This window comes from Carcharhinus amblyrhynchos, unplaced genomic scaffold, assembly GCF_965287045.1.
Source record: "Carcharhinus amblyrhynchos unplaced genomic scaffold, sCarAmb.v2.hapA scaffold_52, whole genome shotgun sequence".
Classification (NCBI taxonomy): Eukaryota; Metazoa; Chordata; class Chondrichthyes; order Carcharhiniformes; family Carcharhinidae; genus Carcharhinus; species Carcharhinus amblyrhynchos.
In genome coordinates, this window is record NW_027649793.1 from 2,078,694 (window position 1) to 2,100,161 (window position 21,468).

Genomic DNA, 21,468 nt, shown 5'->3' on the forward strand with positions numbered 1-21,468 from the left:
TCTGATGAGTGCGAGTGTTAGAGTAACCTGTGCATTGTGACATTCCCACTGGTGTCACCTGCTGAAGTTACCTGGACCATGGGGCTACCAAGCAGTCGAAAGCTTTCATGGACCATGTTTCCAATGCTGAGAAAAGTCTTGTCCTCGTAATCAAACCGGTCTCCAAATACTATGGAGCAGATGACATTGGCTGTAGCAAAGTTAGTTATAACATCTGTATCGAAAGGCTGACCTGAAAACATGAAGATGTAGAGTGTGGACAGATAAATATACATCATCGCACAGGGTTATCCCAAATCTGAGCTCATGTGAGTGCTTCCAAACCCTCCCTGTTCTTGCTTCTTTGTATATATACACACACACACTTACACTTACACACACACACACTTACACACAAACACACACACACACATACAAACACACACACAAACACACACACTCACACACACACTTACACTTACACGCACACACACTTACACACACAAACACACACACACACTCACACACACTTACACACGCACTCACACACACACTTACACACACACAAACACACACACACACTCACACACACACACTTACACACACACACACACAAACACACACACACACACTTACACACACACACACACAAACACACACACACACTCACACATGCACACTTACACTTACACACACAAACACACACACACACAAACCCACACACACTCACACACACTTACACACACTCACACACACACTCACACACACACACACACAAACACACACACTTCCACACACACACACACAAACACACACACTTCCACACACACACACACAAACACACACACTTACACTTACACACACACATTTACACACACAAACACTCACACACACACTTACACACACACACACACACACACACTCACACTTACATACACACACGCACACATACACACACACACTCACACATACACACACACACAAACACACACACTTACACACACACACTCACACACACACACAAACACACACACAAACATACACACACACACATTCAATCACTCACACACACCCACACAGAGAAATACACACACAACACACTTAAACACACACACTCACACACATACACATGGACACATACACACTCATACAATATGCACATACACAAACACACTTACACACACACACATTCACACACATACACACACACGGACATGCAGACACATGCACACACACATGCAACACACTTACACACACACATACACATATACACATGCATACATACATACTCACACAATACACACACACACAAACACACTTACACACACACAAACACACACGCACATACACACACTCACTCAATCACTCACACACACCCATTCACACAAAAACACACACACAACACACACTCACACATATACACATGCACACACACACACATATACACATGCACACACACACATACACACATATATACACACACACATACACACATATATACACACACACATATATACACATATATACACACTCACACATATACACACACACGCATACACACACACATATATACACACTCACACATATACACACACACGCATACACACACACACACACACACACTCAAACACGAAACAAATGCATGCATCATGGCTCAGTGAAAGTTGGAATTAAACCTAACACTCCCCATTGAACTTATTAAAAGTTGCCACAGTTTGTGGGGCCTGCTACTTCACTAGCCGCTGAAGCCTGTAATCGACAGAAGGTTAATGTATATGATCACCTGATCGCACCTTCTGACGGTGCCCATGATCCCCTGCTGGCTCTGTTCCATCTGAACTCCAATTCCGGCACTCTGTGCACTGATTCCACCTGAGCCTTCAGCTTCCGAGGCCCAACTTCCAGAATTCCCTCTCTAAACCTCTCCATCTCCCCTTCCACCTTCCCAGATCTCCCATAACTCCTATTTCTTTTTGACAGGCCTTTCCTATCACCTCCTCAGCAGCCTGGGCACAGACACTGGTCGATAATGCCACTTGTGAAATTCCTGGCAGCAGCTTGAATACTTTCTTACACAATGGATCTTAGCCTATCTTCTCTTTCTCAGATGGCTGAGTCACTCAGATCCAAAACAAGAGAACAAATGTGGCAGTGGAGCATATCCCTGAGTAGAACTCACTTGATTTTTACCCATTAATTTAAATGATTGATAAAATCAGAGAGGTTTCATCCCTTCCAGGCACTCAACCCTTCATGGTTGACTAGTTGCATTCAATGCTTTTAGACAGAGGGAGAGAAAAACATGTCATTCTGAATCATTTCTTTATTCTTTTTAACTAATTTATTTTCACAAAGTTTTATTTTAAATTTCCCAGGTTTGGCCGAAGCAAGAGAGTATGGCAGGAATTTAAGTATCTGATGTGTCTCGCCACTTCTGGAGGCAATGGCCCAGTGATATTATCGCTAGACTAGTATTCCAAAAGCTCAGTGAATTCTCTGGGGGCCCGAGTTCGAATCCCGCCACGGCAGATGGTGGAATTTGAATTCATTTGAAAATATCTGGAATTAAGAATCGAATGATGGCCGTGAAACCAATTTTGATTGTCAGAAAAACCCAGCCTTTTCCCTAAAAGGGAAGGAAGTCTGCCAGCCTTACCCAGTCTGGCTGATGTGTGACTCCAGATCCACAGTCTCAACTGCCCTCTGAAATGGCCTGGCAAGCCACTCAGTTCAAAAGTGACCAGGGATGGGCAATAAATGTTGGCCAGCCAGCGATGCCCATGTCCCATAAATGAGTAAAATAGAATGGTAGAATCCTGACATTGCAGAAAGAGGTCATTTCGCTGATTGAGCCAACTCTGACAACAATCCCACCCAGACCCTATTCCCCTCAGCTCCACATATTTATCCTGCTAATCCCCCTAAGGAGTCATTTAGCATGGCCAATCAAACTAGCCTACTCATCTTTGGACACTAAGGGCAATCTAGCATGGCCAATCTACCTAACCCGCACACCTTTGGAGAGTGGGAGGAAATCGGAGCACCCGGAGGAAACCCACACAGACACAGGGGGAATGTGCAAACTCCACACAGACAGTGATCTGAGCCGGGAATCGAACCCAGATCCCTGGCACTGTGAGATAGTAATGCTAAACACTGTGCTACCCCAAATAACCCCGAATATGCCCCAGATAACATTGGGTCGTCATACTGAGCTCACACATTGGCTCACCTTGGTAAGATTCAATCTTTTTCACCAGGAATCCAGCTTCCTTGATTATTTTCTCCTCGATAGATTTCTTGCCCATTCCAAAATCCCGCAGGGTAGTGAGCATGAACCTCCGCATTTGTTTCCACGGCTCCCCGTTGGACCAGACGACGCCTGTGGGACAACCCAAAGAAGGCCGTCAACGCCCTCAGTCTTTGTTCAGTGAACTGCAGAGGTCAAAGGCCAGGGGACGCCAAACTCTCAGAATCAAACAGAATCATAATCCCTACAGTGCTGAAGAAGCCATTCAGCCCATTGAGTCTATACCAGCTCTCTGACAGAGTATCTTACCCAGGCCCAATCCCCAGCCCTATTTCTGTAACCCCATATTCCTACCATGGCTAATTCATGTAAAGTGGACATCCTAGGACACTAAGGTGCAATTTAGCATGGCCAGCCCACCTAACCTGTACATCTTTGGACATTAAGGACCAATTTAGCATGGCCAATCCAACTAACCTGCACATCTTCAGACACTGAGGGGTAATTTAGCATGGCCAATCCATCTAACCTACACATCTTTGGACAGTAAGAGTAATTCAGCATGGCCAATCCCCCTAACCAACACATTTTGGATACTAAGGGCCAATTAAGCATGGCTAATCTACCTTACCTGCACATCTTTGGACGCCAAAGGACAATTTAGCATGGCCAATCCACCTAATCTACACATATTTGTACACTAAGGGCAATTTAGCATGGCCAATCCAACTAATCTACACATATTTGGACACTAAGGGCAATTTAGCATGGCCAATCCACCTAATCTACACATCTTTGGACACTAAGGGGCAATTTAACATGGCCAATCCACCTAATCTACACATCTTTGGACACTAAGGGGCAATTTAACATGGCCAATCCACCTAACATACGAACCTTTGGACTGTGGGAGGAAACTGGAGCACCTGGGGAAAACCCACACAGACATGAGGAGAAAGTGTACGCTCAACACAGACAGTGACCCGAGGATAGAATCAAACCCAGGGCCCTGGTGCTGTGAAGCACGGTGCCACCGTGCCACCCCTGGTCAAAAAAGGTCATATTCAGTGACCCCGCCCCCCCCACCAGGTAATTAAGCTCCGAGTTTCTCTCCAGGTGTTTTTTTTTGCAAATGATGCTTGGTTCCACTTTAATCAAACTTTTGGAATTTGCATGCTGTGCTGTGGTTGTAATGTGATTCACACCTACTCATGACTAACACAGACAGGATATTATTGTGGCGCTATTGTATTTTCACCCATTTACTGCAGATTATGATTAACTGGGGAGACAGGCGTCATGGACTAGCAAGCTCATTTTCTGCTTCCAATAGTCTCATAATCATGCTGCACTGCATTAGAGTTGGAATAAATCCTTTCCCCAGTTTCCTTCCCGACTAATCTGCAAATTGGAAGCGATTACTTTGGTTGAGCATAATATTTCCAAAGTAACAGGCAAATATAACAGGGAAAAATGAGGATCCGTGTAGGGAATATTCCCTTGCACCTCAGTGCAGTGTCATAGAATCGTACAATCATAGAATCCCTACAGTGCACAAAGAGGCCATTTGGCCCATCGAGCCCACAATAGCAACAATCTGACCCAGGCCCTGTCCTTGTAACCCCACGTATTTACACTGTTAATCCCCTGACACTAAGGGGCAATTTAGCATGGTCAATCCACCTAACCTGCACATCTTTGGACACTAAGGGACAATTTAGCATGGTCAATCCACCCTAACCTGCACATCTTTGGACACTAAGGGACAATTTAGCATGGTCAGTCCACCTAACCTGCACATCTTTGGACACTAAGGGGCAATTTAGCATGATCAGTCCACCTAACCTGCACATCTTTGGACACTAAGGGGCAATTTAGCATGGCCAATCCACCTAACCTGCTCATCTTTGGACACTAAGGGACAATTTAGCATGGCTATGGGGTGACATGGTAGTTCACACTGTTGCCTTACAACACAGGGTAGCTGAGATTAAGTCCAGTTTGGGTCACTGTTTGTGTGGAGTCTGCATGTTCTCCCCGTGTATGTGGATTTCCTTCGGGTGCTCCGGTTTCCTCCCACAGTCCAAAGGTGTGTCCGGGGGATTAGTCAGGAAAACAGCTTGGTTATGGGCATATGACCTAGGTGGGATTGTTGTTGGTGCAGGTTCGATGGGCTGAATGGCCTCCTTCTGCATTGTGGGGAATCTATGATTCTAATCCGCCTAATCTGTACATCCTTGGATGCTAAAGGGAAATTTATCACGTCCAATCCACCTAACCCGCGCATCTTTCGGACTGTGGGAGGAAACCAGAGCACCCGGAGGAAACCCATGCAGACACGAGGAGAACATGCAGTCTCCACACAGACAGTGACCCGAGGCTGGAATTGAACCGGAAATTGGAGCACTCAGAGGAAATCTACGCAGACACTGGGAGAACATGCAAACTCCACGGAGACAGTCGCCTGAAGCCAGAATTGAACCTGGGTCCGTGGTGACGTGAGGCAGCAGTGCTAATCACTGTGCCACCGTGCCATCAAGGATGGTGCCTGTCACAAGGTCATGGAATTTTAAGAGCAGGGTAGTAGGAACTTACCGGATCCTTCTTTCAGAGTGTTCATGATTGGCACGTCGGGTCTGCCGAGGAATTCGTCAGCGTGGTTAATGAGAGCATTTCTCACTGTCTGGTAGCCGGCTAGCACCACCACTTTCTCCGGACCCAGTCTCACAGAGTACACCGAACCATACTTCTCTGAAAGCTGCAAAGGTAGGAAACAAGCAGAGTTCATCGCTTAGCAAGTAGCTTGCTGCATTCGTAGATGAGGGGGTTTAAACATCACATTTAACCAACTGGGCTGAAGTTACTATCTACATCCTATCCAGTGCTTTGTAAGGATAAATATTTTAAAGTTTCAATTTACTTATTAGTCACAAGTCAGCTTACATTAAAACCACAATGAAGTTACTATGGAAATCTTCCAGTCAGCACACTCCAGTGCCTGTTTGGGCACAGAATTCATAGAAAGAGGCCATTCGGCCCATCAAATCTGCACCGATCACAATCCCACCCAGGCCCTACCCCCATATCCCTACATATTTTACCCATTACTAATGCCTCTAACCTACGCATCTCAGGACACTAAGGGGCAGTTTTATCATGGCCAATAAACCTAACCTGCACCCGGAGAAAACCCACGCAGACACGAGGAGAATATGCAAACTCCACACAGGCAGTGACCCGAGCCGGGAACCGAACCCAGGTCCCTGGCGTGTGAAGCAACAGTGCTAACCACTGTGCTACCCTGCCACCCTATTCAACCTCACAGCTGCCATGATAGGTGACTGCCATGGACCAGTAAGCCATCGCATTGGGAGCCATGTCTGAGGGAACGTGGATTCTAGAACTATTCATTATTATTGTGCTTCCATCACCAACATAGTCCTCCCTTTGCATATGCGCCCTGGGCAGCACAGTGGCACTGCTGCCTCACAACACCAGGGACTCAGGTTCAATTCTGGCTTCAGGCGACTGTCTCCGTGGAGTTTGCATGTTCTCCCAGTGTCTGCGTAGATTTCCTCCGGGCACTCCAATTTCCTCCCACATTCCAAAGATGTGCAGGTTAGGTGGATTGGCCATGCTAAAATGCCCCTTAGTGTCCAAAGATGTGCAGATTAGGTGGATTGGCCATGCTAATTTGCCCCTTATGGGCCAAAGATGAGCAGGTTTGGTGGATTGGCCATGCTAAATTGCCCCTTATTGGCCAAAGATGTGCAGGTTAGGTGGATTGACCATGCTAAATTGTCCGTAAATGTCCAAAGATGTGCAGGTTAGGTGGATTGACCATGCTAAATTGTCCGTAAATGTCCAAAGATGCGCAGGTTAGGTGGATTGACCATGCTAAATTGTCCGTAAATGTCCAAAGATGCGCAGGTTAGGTGGATTGGCCATGCTAAATTGTCCGTAGATGTCCAAAGATGTGCAGGTTAGGTGGATTGACCACGCTAAATTGTCCGTAAATGTCCAAAGATGTGCAGGTTAGGTGGATTGACCATGCTAAATTGTCCATAAATGTCCAAAGATGCGCAGGTTAGGTGGATTGGCTATGCTAAATTGTCCGTAGATGTCCAAAGATGTGCAGGTTAGGTGGATTGGCCATGCTAAATTGTCTGTAAATGTCCAAAGATGCGCAGGTTAGGTGGATTGACCATGCTAAATTGTCACTTTGTGTCAAAAGTGTGCGGGTTAGATGGATTGGTCTTGGTAAATATGTGATATTGCAGGGATTAAGCCCGGGGAAAGCCTGTATGGGATGCTCCTTCAGAGAGCTGGTGCAGACTCGATGGGCCGAATGGCCTCTTTCTGCACTGTAGGGATTCTTTGGCTCTAAATGTGTGGGATTAATCGATTTAACCTATGATTCCTAATGTGTCTAGTTCTCCAACTCTGTTCAGTTATTAAGAGGGGAACGATCAACTGAAGCACGCTGACCATTTACAGGAAACAACTAACGATTGAACCCAAACTGGGCTCAAAGCCAAAATCAAACTCAGGAAGGCAGAAGAAGAGATAGATTGACCCGACCTACCACGGGGCTTCCTCCAATTACTGCTACTAATACATTTCTCCGAGATTTCTCTTCCCCCGCCCACCGCACTGCCAGTGTTTGGAGATTAATGCTTGCCCCATGAAATGGTAGGACCACTGTTTTTCTAACTCAATTCTTTTGTTCGTTCAGAGGGAGAGATTAGAAGATTATTTTTGGCATACGGGCCTATTCAGGAATGAAACACAAGGCAAGAAAGAAAGGTGAAAGCTTTTTAATTGAGAAGGGAAAATATCCAAGTGTCTGGGGCAAGGGATCATATTCTACAGAGGTATTGCTTCACAGAGTTAGCTTTCAATAAATTTGATTCATAAAATCCCTACGTGTAGAAGAGACCATTCAGCCCATCATGTCTGCCCTGGCCCTGTGACAGAGTATATTACCCAAGCCCTTTCCCCAGCCCTACCTCCATAATCCCACACATCTAACTTACACATTTTGGGGCAATTTACCATGGCCAATCTGACGAACCTGCACATCTTTGGACTGTATGAGGAAACCGGAGCACCTGGAGGAAACCCACGCAGACACGGGGAGAATGTGCAAACCCTACACATTCACAGGGATGAGTCAAGATTAGTCAGGTAAATATGTGGGGTTACAGGGATATGGGTGGGATTGTTGTCATGGAGACTCGATTTAATATGAGGCTGTTCCATTCAAAGCCTGATGCTGCTCTCGGGCTTTTGAATGGACCTATCTCGCATTAAATTGATCTTTCTCTACACCCTAGCTGTGACTGTAACACTACATTCTGCACTCTCTCCTTTCCTTCTCTATGAACGGTATGTTCTGTCTGTACAGCATGCAAGAAACAATATTTTCCCCTGTATACTAATACATGTGACAATAAATCAAATAAATGGGCCAAATGGCCCCCTCTGCAGTGCAAGGAATCTATGATTCTGACAACTACAAACGTTTTGCAGTGGTGAGCGATAAATATTGACTGGAACATCACACAGAGCTCTATCATCCTTTGATCTGTAAATCTACAGGAAGAGCAGCACGCCCTCAATTTAATATCTGACCCAGACGAAGGAGGAAAGATTAAAGGATTTGCAGGAAACGCAAAGATAAAGCGAACAGTTCCTTTTTCTAGTTAATATTTATTTTCTTGCCTTCAAAGGTGAGTGATGCTGTGCCAGGGAGAGGAAAGGTATTCACATGATGGCAATCTCATACCAGCCGTGAGAATCCCTCAGTCCGATACAGGTCGGATGAAGCTTGAAGGCTTCTTCCTGTCTAACGGATGGCTGAGCTAATTCAAGCAGCGGGCAGATATCGCAATGCCACTCAACTAACCGAATGATGCTCCGCTAACCATGAGGATGACCCATCAGTCTAATCGCTGCGATGAGACTTTCAGTCTCTTCGTTCATGGCTGCATTTGAGCACAGGTGAAGCATAAGTTCTAACCAGGTCATGGAAACATAGAAACTAGGAACAGGACGAGGCCATTCAGCTTTCTGAGCCTGCTCCGCCATTCATTTTATCGAGTCATAGAATCCCTACAGTGCAGAAGGAGGCCACTCGACCCATCAAACCTGCACCAACGACAATCCCACCCAGGCCCTATCCTCGTAACTCCTCGTAGTTACCCTGCTAATCTCCCTGACATTAAGGGGCAATTTAGCATGGCCAATCAACCTAACCTGCACATCTTCAGACACTAAGGGGCAATTTAGCATGGCCAATCCCCCTAACCTGCACATCTTTGGACACTAAGGGGCAATTTAGCATGGCCAATCCCCCTAACCTGCACATCTTCAGACACTAAGAGGCAATTTAGCATGGCCAATCAACCTAACCTGCACATCTTTGGACACTAAGGGGCAATTTAGCATGGCCAATCAACCTAACCGGCACATCTTTGGACACTAAGGGGCAATTTAGCATGGCCAATCAACCTATCCTGCACATCTTCAGACACTAAGGGGCAATTTAGCATGGCCAATCAACCTAACCTGCACATCTTTGGACACTAAGGGACAATTTAGCATGGCCAATCCACCTAACCTGCACATCTTTGGACACTAAGGGGCAATTTAGCTTGGCCAATCCACCTAACCGGCACATCTTTGGACACTAAGGGGCAATTTAGCATGGCCAATCCACCTAACCTGCTCATCTTTGGACACTAAGGGGCAATTTAGCATGGCCAATCCACCTAACCTGCTCATCTTTGGACACTAAGGGGCAATTTAGCATGGCCAATCCACCTAACCCGTACATATTTGGACACTAAGGGGCAATTTAGCATGGCCAATCCACCTAACCCGTACATATTTGGACACTAAGGGGCAATTTAGCCTGGCCAATCCACCTAGCCTATATATCTTGGGACACTTAGGAACAATTTAGCATGGCCAATCACATCTTTGGACTGTGGTCGGAAACTGGAGCACCCAGAGGAAATCCACACAGACACAGGGAGAACATTCAAACTCCAAACGGTTACCCGAGGCCGGGATTGAACTCGGGTCCCTGGCATTTTGTGACAGCAGAGTTAACCACTGTGTCACCCTGCTGCCCATGACCTTGGCTGATCATCAAATTCAATATCCTGATACCCCTTCCACCTCCCCCCCCAGCCCCCCAATATCCCTCGATCCCTTTCGCCCCCAGAGCGATATCTAATTCCTTCTTGAAATCACACAATGTTTTGGCCTCAGCTACTTTCTGTGGGACTGAATCCCACACATTCCCCACCCTCTGGGTGAGGAAATTTCTCCTCCCCTCAGTTCTAAAAGGTTTACCCCTTATCCTCAGACTATGACCCCCTCATTATGGGCTCCCCCCACCATCGGGAACATTCTTTCTGAATCTACCCTGTCTAATCCTGTTAGAATTTTATAAGTTTCTCTGAGATCCCCTCTCACCCTTGTAAACTCCAGTGAATATAATCCTAACCGACTTAGTCTCTCCTCATATGACAGACCCGCCATCCCAGGAAACCTTCACTGCATTCCCCCAATAGCATTTCATATCCGTCGTTAACCACTACCACGATCTTACTGAAGGGCAAAACAGGCTCAGAGGGGCCAAATGGCCTACTTCTACTCCCAGGTTTGTCAGTGCTTGTTGCAGGTGGGCGCAGTATCGAGCTCAGGTGCGATGTCCTGCCCAGTTAGGTTGCCCAATCGTCCCCACCCACTGGAATCACCTGAGGAACAGGTGGGGTACCGATGGGCATCAGACCGTCTCATAACAACATGGGTGGGGCACTTGAGGTGAGGAGGGATAAACTGGGGCAAACAAGACCAGCGACATTCTGGGAGGATTGGAAATCCCCTGTCAGTGAACAATAATCCCTGCAGCAAATCACAAGTGTGAGGTTCGAGTGAAAGTTAAATTGGCTTCAGTTGAACAAATTTACAGTAAATCTTTCAGAGAAAGCCAAGGGGAATCTATGGCAGTAAATGATGATTTGGATAATTTCTCTGCTGACTGGCTAAATTGACAATAAGAAAGTTGATAAAGGAGCCTGGAGCCCATCAGTGCTCACTCTGACCATTAGAAGGTGCAATCTCACACACTGCCCCTACCTGCATTTACCCTAGCTAGTTCCCCAAACACTAAGGGGCAATTATTGGGGCGAGGGGCAATATTCTACAAGGGACTGCACAGTGGTTAGCACGGCTGCCTCACAGCGCCAGGGACTGGATTCGATTCCCGGCTTGGGTCACTGTCTGCGTGGAGTCTGCATGTTCTCCCCGTGTCTGCGTGGGTTTCGTCCAGGTGCTCCGGTTTCCTCCCAAAGATTGGCCATGTCCCTTCGTGTCAGGGGGACTAGCTAGGGTAAATGCATGGTGCTACGTGGATAGGGCCTGGGTGGGATTGTGGTCTGTGTAGCTTCAATGGGCCGAATGGTCTCTTTCTGCACTGTATGATTCTAAGAAAACAAATCAAATCCCAACAACCCATATTACACGGATGAATGAAGTGAATTAACCCTACAATTCATATCCTCCTCTTTGAGGAATGTGTCAGAGTATCCTCTTACAGGACTTAGATGTACCTGCGCACCATGGGAATTTAAGCTAACAAATTCTAAATAAATCAATTAGCTCTATAACGTCCTCAACGTTCGCTGATAACCTCCATCCTCAGCGCCTGTCTGCTGGCTAGTTTTCTTACCTCGACCAGAGATTTGTAGAGCCTCTTCAGATCCAACTGGTGAAGATTGCCGATTATTGGGAGGGGTGTGGGTCCAGGGGGGTAGTTAGCCTGAGGGCTGTCTCTGGAACTGGCGAGGAGGTAAATCAGGAAGATCACAATTAGGGAATAAAGCAGTAAGGTGGTGGTGAGGCTGGCTGGAAGCAGGTTTAACAGAAACATTGCGAGTGGATTTTCTACAAAAGCAAACCTCTCCGATACTTTCACTCTATGTCTTCCTTGTGCACAGGTATCAACTTCTGTTGCCTTTGCTCAAGCTTTTTGACATTCCGGCCTCGACCAACTGGTGCCTAATGTCTATCCTGAAAGAGTCACATTCCAAACGTTACTTACAGCTTAAAATCTGATCACCTTGTTCCTTTTGGTAACTATCAACGTGGGGTCATTGGACTATTGACCCCACAGTCATCCACCTCCATTCACTGACCCTCAAGTGGACAGTAACCCATAGTAACCAGGATATATTGATTTTGTCTTGCAGTTGTGAAAAAAGTCCTCCCAGCTCAATTAACCCTTCACAGAAACATAGGAAATAGGAGCAGGAGGAGGAGGCGGCCATTCAGCCCAAAGTTACATCCCCAGTGTGCTCCAAAATCCAAAGAAGGGACAGCCACTTTGGCGCCACGCAGCTCTCTCAGCTGCGAGAGGTAGGGGAAGAGGTAGTGATATCCTCACTGGACGAGTAATCCTAGGCTAATGCTCTGCGGGACATGGGTTCAAACCCCACCACTGCAGCTGGTGGGATTTAAATTTAGTTCATGAAAAAATCTGGAATTATAAAGCTGGTCTCAGTAATGGTGAATGTGAAAATATCCTAAATTGTAATAAGAGGGGTAAATCGAGATGGCTGGTGTTGTCTTAGCCTTAGACAATACAAAACTCACAAGGCAGATATCTCTGTATAAAGATGTAACATCTACTTAAAGAAAACAAGCAGCCACAAAGAGATCACCTAAAGGGTTAAGTAGCTCTGAGACAGTGCGATAGGACCTCTCCAATTAATTTGACATATACAATCAAAAACAGATTCATTATAGCTTTTCTTATCAATCATTCCCACCTTTCATTAGCTTAAAAGCAATCACCTTTAGCATAAACATTACAATAGTAAGCCCTGCCATACCCTTCAGCCAATTTTATCATCCAGGAGAATGAAATCTCATTCGTCCATTAAATCCAGGCATTGACCTTCATCTTGGCTAAAGTCACTTCCCTGTTGCCTACAGACTTTCACTACAGGGGTCAAAGTGGACATTCCCACTGGATCATTGCCAAACAGGATGTAATCCTGCATCCGGGCATGTATCTATCCAGAGCCCAGACAATGAATACCCCTGTTCATAAATGTTGCAATATGTGTTCCTGCATAAGAAACTTTCTGATATGAGTTTTGCTAACTACGGGGTTCCCAGGCCTTTGGGTCTGAACTATTTGCCTTTACCATCATACCTTGTGATAACCTGCCTTCAGACAGTGATTCATACAACAACAAAAGAGAAAATGTTGGAAAATCTCAGCAGATCTGGCAGCATCAGTAAGGAGAGAAAAGAGCTGATGTTTCGAATCCAGATGATCCTTTGTCAAAGCTGTGATTCATACAATACTTAGAATACATTAAACTATTAGCATATATATTTTAAAATTATAATTACTGTTTGCTGCATTCACCTATGTGTAAATTATTTTCTCGTTAGCTTATTGAGTTGTCTCAAGAATCATTTAACTCTTTATTGGTAGTTTTGTCAGTCCCTTAATGCATACTGTCTAAAAATCTTAATAACTGGTTAGAAATCTCCCACTTTAAAAGCCCATCTGGTTGACTCTTAACTGCCCCAGAAATGGCTCAGTAAGTCACCCAATTCAAGGACAATTAGGAATGGGCAACAGATGCTGGCCTTGAAATAATAAAGTGGAAACAAAACAGTGAGTCCTGAATGCCGAAAGCCTGTAAACTGAGTGGATTTTTGTTATGCTTTACAATGATAACTGATGGGGGCAGTGCAGGGATTACTAAAACTGTCTCAGGTCTGCGTCACAGCGTGTAAATCTCAGAAACAGTACATTGGCCCAGTTCTGTTGTTGCTTCACACAGGGAGCACACTGTAGCTTACACCAGCAATGGTGGACCAAAGTCTACTTAGCACCAAACCAGACCTGGAGAGAGTGCAACATGTCCAGGGACACTTCCCTTTCCTCCTCAGAACTCAGTGGCACTGAGTTCTCAGTATGAGCTCAGGATCAAAATGGAGGCAAGGTGGCACAGTAGTTAGCACTAATGCCTCACAGTGCCAGGGACCCGAGTTCGATTCCTACCTTGGGTCACTGACTTGTGGAGTCTGCACATTCTCCCCATGTCTGCATGGGTTTCCTCTGGGTAGTTCGATTTCTTCCCACAATCTGAACAACTTGCTGGTTAGGTGGATTGGCCATGATAAATTGCCCCTTAGTGTCCAAAGATGTGTAGGTTAGGTGGATTGGCCATGCTAAATTGCCCCTTAGTGTCCAAAGATGTGCAGGTTAGGTGGATTGGCCATGGTAAATTGCCCCTTAGTGTCCAAAGATGTGCAGGTTAGGTGGATTGGCCATGGTAAATTGTCCTTTAGCGTCCAAAAATGTGTAGGCTAGGTGGATTGGCCATACTAAGTTGCCCCTTTGTGTCCAAAGGTGTGCAGGTTAGGTGGATTGGCCATGGTAAATTGCCTCTCTGTGTCCAAAGATGTGTGGGTTAAGTGGATTGATCCTGGAAAATTACCACTTTATGTCCTAAGATGTGTAAATTAGGTGGATTAGTATCCAAAGATGTGAATTTGCATAAGTTAGGTGGATTAGCCATGATACATTGCCTCTTACTGTCCAAACATTTGTCGGTTAGATGGATTGGCCATGGTGAATTACACTTAATGTCCTAAGATGTGTAAGTTAGGTGGATTAGCCATGGTAAATGTATAGAGTAATGGGGAGGGGGCCTGGATAAGATATGCTGCCAGACAGTTAGTTTAGACTTGATGGGCCAAAAGGCCTTTGTTGCACCATAATGATTCTATGAATTAGAAGGGCTTCATGATTGACTGATCCAATTGTGTTTAACTTTGCGATAAATGCTTCCAATCCTCATAACTCTTGAGTTGAGGGTGGAAACCTGCCATGGGAAGGGTCAACCTGAAGGGCTAATTGAACCGCTGAGCCATTTTGAGTGTTTTTTCTATAGGTTGGTGTGGGGTTTATTTTGGCAAGCAATGTATGAAGTGCCTACCACCCTCCATCTCTGAAAGTAGGCCGCAGGATCTCAATGAAGAATGGCTTGCTTTTATACAGAACCTTCCTCTGAACGTCCCAAAAGGCTGTCGAGCTATTGGAGTGTGCTCAATGTTGCAAGGTAGGAAATTCTACAGACAGTAATGGCCTAAAGCTCTCAAAGGTCTCGGTCCCTCCCATTCTGACCTCTCGTACATTCCTGATTTCCTTCACTCGTGTCTTCAATTTCCAGCCTAAACTTCTCCATCTCCATCTTTCCCGATAACCCCCTTTAAGATTTGCCTTTAAAAAATAGAATCATTGAGTAGGATCACAGGTCACTCCTCAGCCTTCTCTACTCTAGAGAAAACAATCCAAGCCTATCCAGTCTGCCCTTATAGCTCAAATACTCCGTCCCAGGCAGCATCCAAGTGAATCTCCTCTGCACCCCCTCCAGTGTGGTCACATCCTTCCTATAGTGAGGTGACCAGAACTACACACGGTTCTCCAGCTGTGGCCTAACCAACACTCTGTACAACTCCCACATTACCGCCTTGCTCTCATAATCTCTATCACAACAGATGTTCTGTATGCCTTCTTAGGGTAGGGTATGAGGGTAGCACGGTGGCCCAGTGGTTAGCACTGCTGCCTCACAGTGTCAGCACCTGAGTTCGATTCCCAGCTTGGGTCAGTGTCTGTGCACAGTCTGTATGTTCTCCCTGTGTCTGTGTGGGTTTCCTCCGGGTGCGCTGGTTTCCTCCCACAGTCTGAAAGATGTGCTGGTTAGGTGCAGTGTCCATGCTAAATGCTCCCTCAGTGCACCCAAACAGGCGCCGGAGTGTGGCAACTAGGGGATTTTCACAGTAACTTCATTGCAGTGTTACTTGTGACAAATAAATAAGCTTTAACTTTATCCTACTAACTGTACTGCCCCCCAATCTATGGACAAGCCCCCCAAGATCCCACTGTTCCTCTGAGCTTTCTAGTGTCTCCCATCCATTGAATACTCCCTTGCCTTGTTACTCCTTCCAAATTGCATCATTTCACACTTTTCATGGTTAAGTTCCATTTGTCACTGATCTGCCTATCTGACCAACTAATCTGTACCTTCCTGCAACCTAAGACCTTCTTCCTCACTATTACCCACCCAACCAATCGTTGTATTATCCCCAAACTTACTTACCACCCCCCCCCCCCTCCAATGTTGTCATCTATGTCAATAAGGGACCAAGCCCTGTGGTAAGGCACTGGACACTTGGGTCCAGCCACACAAGCAGCCTTCTACCACCACTCTGTGTCTCTCAACACTATGCCAGTATTGGATGCAGCTTGCCAAGTTACCCTGGATCCCATGTGCTTTTACCTTCTTTATCAATCTCCCATGTACGGGCCTTGTCAAAGGCTTTGCTGAAATCCGTATAAACTACTTCAACTCCACCACCCTCGTCTACCCGATCGCTTCCTTGAAAAATTCAATCAAATTTTTTAGACATGACCTTCCTCTGACGAAGCCATGTTGCCTGTCCCTGATCAAGCTTTGCCACTCCAAGTGGAGATTAACTCTCTCCTTCAGAATTTTCTCCAATAGTTTCCCCACCGCTGATGTGAGACCCACTGGTGTGTAAATCCCTGGCTCATCTCCCTGCGATTTTCAGAATTAAGTCGGTGCTTTATAATCGGGGCTGAATCGTTATGACTTTAATGGTGGCGTCCTTCAGGTTAAATCTTCAGGTCAAGCAGAGGGAGGCACAGGTCACCCTTGCAAGTGACAAAGGTCATCATACTTGCCTTCATTGCCCAGGGCGCTGAGTATAAAAATTGGCAGGTCATGCTGCAGCTATACAGAACCTTAGTTAGGCCTCATTTGGAATATTGTGCACAGTTCTGATCGCCACACTACCAGAAAGATGTGGATGCTTTGGAGAGAGTGCAGAAGAGGTTTACCGGGATGTTGCCTGGTCCGGAGGGTATTAGCTGTGAGGACAGGTTGGATAAACTCGGTTTGTTCTCGTTGGTTGAAGGGTGACCTGATAGAGGGCTACAAGATTATGAGGGCCATGGACAGAGTGGATAGTCAGATACTCTTTTCTAGGGTGGAAATGTCAAGTTCTCGGGGAGATAGGTTTAAGGTGCGAGGGGAAAAGTTTAGAGGAGATGTAAGGGGCAAGTTTTTTACACAGAGGGCGGTGAATATCCGGAATGCGCTGCCCGGAGTGGGTGGTGGGAACAGGTACAATAGCGGCATTTATGGGACATCTAGATGAATATATGAATGGGATGGGAATGGAAGGATACGGAGTCTATAAGTGCACACGGTTTTAGTTTAGGCAGGCACCATGATTGGCACAGGCTTTAAGGGCCGAAGGGCCTGTTCTGTACTCTGTTCTTTGTATCACTGCCGTGTCACTTTTCAGGCACACCAGGCCATTATGCAACCTCCGACCTTCAACCTTGGCTAAAGGCTTCTTATTGGCTGCCGATGGATGGGTGTTACTGTGGCAACAACATTCCCAAGTTGCACTCACCCATCCCCCCCACTCCCCGTCCCGAAGGAGAAGTAAGCCCACAGAGGACCATCTTACACAGTGACTCAGGTCAACATCCATCACTATAGCAACCACTCTGTTTGAAAGACTGCACAGCCATCAATCACGTTGTTCTCCAAGCACAGCCTCTGTCGCTATGGAAACTGCTGGTCCACATTCCCAGCGTGTCATCACCTTCCTCCTCCCCCATGCCTCTGTTGTGTTTGATCACAGCTAGCTTCACATTGTGTGGAGTTCTCTCTGCTGGCCTGCTTCCAGGAGCTGACACTCTCGTTGTTCCATGGAACCATGGACTGAGATTGTGATTCCCCTATCAGGCGGGCAGGTTATCAGCGATGGACAGACAGGGCCCAGGCTTTGCACCTTCCACCTGGCAGCACACCCACTGGCTCACCCAGCCTGAGAGTGGCAGAGACCCTCGTTCCCCCAGAATGCTGCCAGCCATCAATGTCAAAAGAAAGGCTTGCATTTTCATATGGCGCCATTCATTATGGGTGGCACGGTGGCATAGCGGTTAGCACTGCTGCCTCACTGCGCCAGGGATCCGGGTTCGATTCCGGCCTCGGGTCACTGTCTGTGTGGACTCTCCCCGTGTCCATATGAGTTTCCTCTGGGTGCTCCAACTTCCTCAAAGATGTGTAGGTTAGGTTGATTGGCCATGCTAAATTGCCCCTTCGTGTCAGGGATCCAGCTCGGGTAAATATGTGGGGTTACAGAGATGGGGTCTCGGGGGGACTGTTTTTGGTGCAGGCTCTATGGGCCAAATGGCCTCCTTCTGCACTGTAGGGATTCTATGATATTATTCTAAGATTCTAAATATGTGGGGTTAAGGGGATATGGCTTGAGTGAGATTGTTGTCGGTGCAGGCTTGATGGGCTGAATGGCCTCATTCTGCACTGCAGGGATTCTATGATTACAACCAAAAATATACTTCATAGAATCCTACAGTGCAGAAGGAGGCCATTCGGCCCATCGAGCCTGTACCAACAACAATCCCATCCAGGCCATATCCCAGGAACTCCACACCTTTACACCATTAATCCCCCTGACACTAAGGATCAATTTAGCATGGACAGTCCGCCTAACCCGCACCGTGGGAGGAAACCAGAGCACCTGGAGGAAACCCATGCAGACACGGGGAGAACGTGCAAACTCCACACAGACAGTGACCCGAGCCGGGAATTGAACTCGGGTCCCTGGCACTCTGAGGCAGCAGTGTTAACCACTGTGCCACCGTGCTGCCCTATCCATCAAGCCACACATCTTTGGATTGTGGGAGGAAACCGGAGCACCCGGGGGAAAGTTCTGCAGGTTCATCCCTGTTGTGATGTCGGAGCTGCTGCTGTCAAGCTGCGCACAGGTAGATCCCACAAATAGCGAGGTGAAAATGATCGGGTAATCTCTTTCAGCGACGTTGTTCACACCAGGGAGAACTCCACTGCTTTCCTTCGAAATAGCACTGTGGAGACGGCAATGTCCATTTGACTGGGCCTCAGTTTAACGTCTGGAAGACCACATTATGGAACAAAAGTCTCCACCAGTTTTACTCTGGGGGGGGGTGGTGAGGTGAGTGACTTGGCCCCAAGTTCTCTCAGCTCTTACATCAGCCAGTCATGGTACTGAGTGCAGTCTCCCCACTGGACTGGGAGAATCAGGTGAGAATGATCACAAAGGGGGTGAAAAAATGGGAAGCCAAACAAAACAAAAATATACACAAAGAAACAATAACAACACCTCACATTCAGAGAGCACTTTTACTGCTGTGTAAGATCCCAAGGCATTTTGGAAGAGCGTTATCAGATAATGAGCTGACACCGTGTCATATTAAGAAGTATTTGAACACATGAGCAAGGGTTTGGTCAAAGAGGAAGTTTCTAATGAGAAACTAAAAGGAGGGAAGTGGGGTAGAGAGGCTGGAGGGCATTACGGGAGCACAGCAGTTAGCACTGCTGCTTCACAGCTCCAGGGTCCTGGGTTCGATTCCCGGCTCGGGTCACCATCTGTGTGGAATTTGCACATTCTCCTCGTGTCTGCGGTTTCCTCCCACAGACGAAAGATGTGCAGGTTAGGTTGATTGGCCATGCAAAAATTGCCCCTTAGTGTCCAGGGATGTGTGGGTTAGAGGGATTAGTGGGTATAATATGTAGGGATATGGGGATAGGGCCTGGGTGGGATTGTGTTCAGTGCAGAATCGATGGGCCGAAAGGCCTCTTTCTGCACTGTAGGGTTCTGTGATTATGGACAGAATTCCTCAGTGCTCAGGTATGGGTCAGGTACCTCAAAGTAAGTTATGAAGCTTGACTAGACCCCAACAATTTTTATATTTTTAAATTTGGAGGATGAGATGTTTCACTCCAGGTGTGATTCTGTTTGCACACTGGGAAACTTTTATCAAAACAAACTTTATTTAACAATACCGTTTAACTATAACAAATGAATTAGCTTAACTTTCACCAATTGAAATACTTAAACATGGCAAAATACAATTCTTAACAGCTAACCTATCCCATTTCAAGCAATATTCCTCTTATAGCCTTAAATTCCTCTTCAAAATCAGTTATCAACACACTGGCTATGTATTTATACTTGGGCTGCCAGTCCTTGAGCCTCCAGAACACGACTGGAGAAAGAGAGAGAGAGAGAGTGAGACAATGAGAGAGACCTATTTCTCCTAGTAGGTCCAAACAGCAGCCTCCAGAGAGAAGGAGAGAGAGAGAGAGAGAAAGACAGAGGCAGAGACACCTCTTACCTCTTTTAGAACTCAGCAATTGTTGCCTGCTTTTCCCTGTAAGCTTAGCTCCTCCCCTTAAGTACATAACTATCTCTGTCAATCGACCTAATCAAAACTCTACTCTGAAACCCTAGAGGAAGAACCAAAATAAACAACGATGCATGAGCTTGGATTAAAACAAACACATCCCTAGCTAAAATTAATCATTAGCCTGCATTCTGTGAGCTGCCTGGTCTAGACAAATTGGCACTGTGCAAAACAGAGCTGACTTTTAAACATACCCCTCACAAGAGACATTGGTAAAAATATATTTCTTAAAGGCACAATATCATCACATCAGAAACTCAGCAACTGAAGGAGCGGTGTCAAAGGTGGAGTGATAAAAATCGGGGATGTTCAAGAGGTTAGATTGAAGGAGCTCAGATATCTTAGAAGGCTATAGGGCAAGGGAAGGATAGAAAGATCCAGGGGATAGGGGGGGCTCGAGGTTTAACCTTGAGCACGAGAACTTTAAATTGGAAATGCTTAATGTGAAGATATGTATCATGCGAAACAGCTTTGACTGTCTGACCAGCTGTTAATTAAACAGGAGACTAATCTCTGCAAAAGGAACATTTATTACATCCTTGGTATCTCAGAGCTCCAAACCAATTAGCGCCTGTCCAAAATATTAAAGGGGAGTCACCGGGTTCTCGGACGAGGCAATATTTTACACAGGTTGTTTAAAAGTTGCTGCTGTGACCATCTATCTTTGTACGTAGATTAATAACACTCCCTTTTTCATCAAAAACATGGGGTTAAACTCAGAGGATTACTGCCTTCCATTTGCTAATGTACACTGCCAAGGATAAGGCAATTATCTGGAAAGACTTTTCAATATATATATCTTCTTTCACGGGATGTAAGCATCGGGGCCAAGGTCAACTTTTATTTCAGATCCTGAATT

The 21,468-nt window shown here is 46.1% G+C and overlaps 1 protein-coding gene across 1 annotated transcript in view; it reads right to left on the bottom strand.

Annotated features, from left to right (window-relative positions):
- The window catches only part of LOC145337527 (cytochrome P450 2K1-like), a 29,741-nt gene extending 17,568 nt beyond the window's left edge, over positions 1 to 12,173 (bottom strand). Inside the window, exons 1-4 of the mRNA XM_080182316.1 lie at positions 11,973 to 12,173; positions 5,825 to 5,987; positions 3,212 to 3,361; positions 72 to 232 (exon numbers count right to left, since the gene is read on the bottom strand). Of these exons, the coding sequence (XP_080038442.1) occupies positions 72 to 232; positions 3,212 to 3,361; positions 5,825 to 5,987; positions 11,973 to 12,173 (675 nt within the window). The remainder of the gene's footprint in view (positions 1 to 71; positions 233 to 3,211; positions 3,362 to 5,824; positions 5,988 to 11,972) is intronic.
- Positions 12,174 to 21,468: the final 9,295 nt, after the last annotated feature.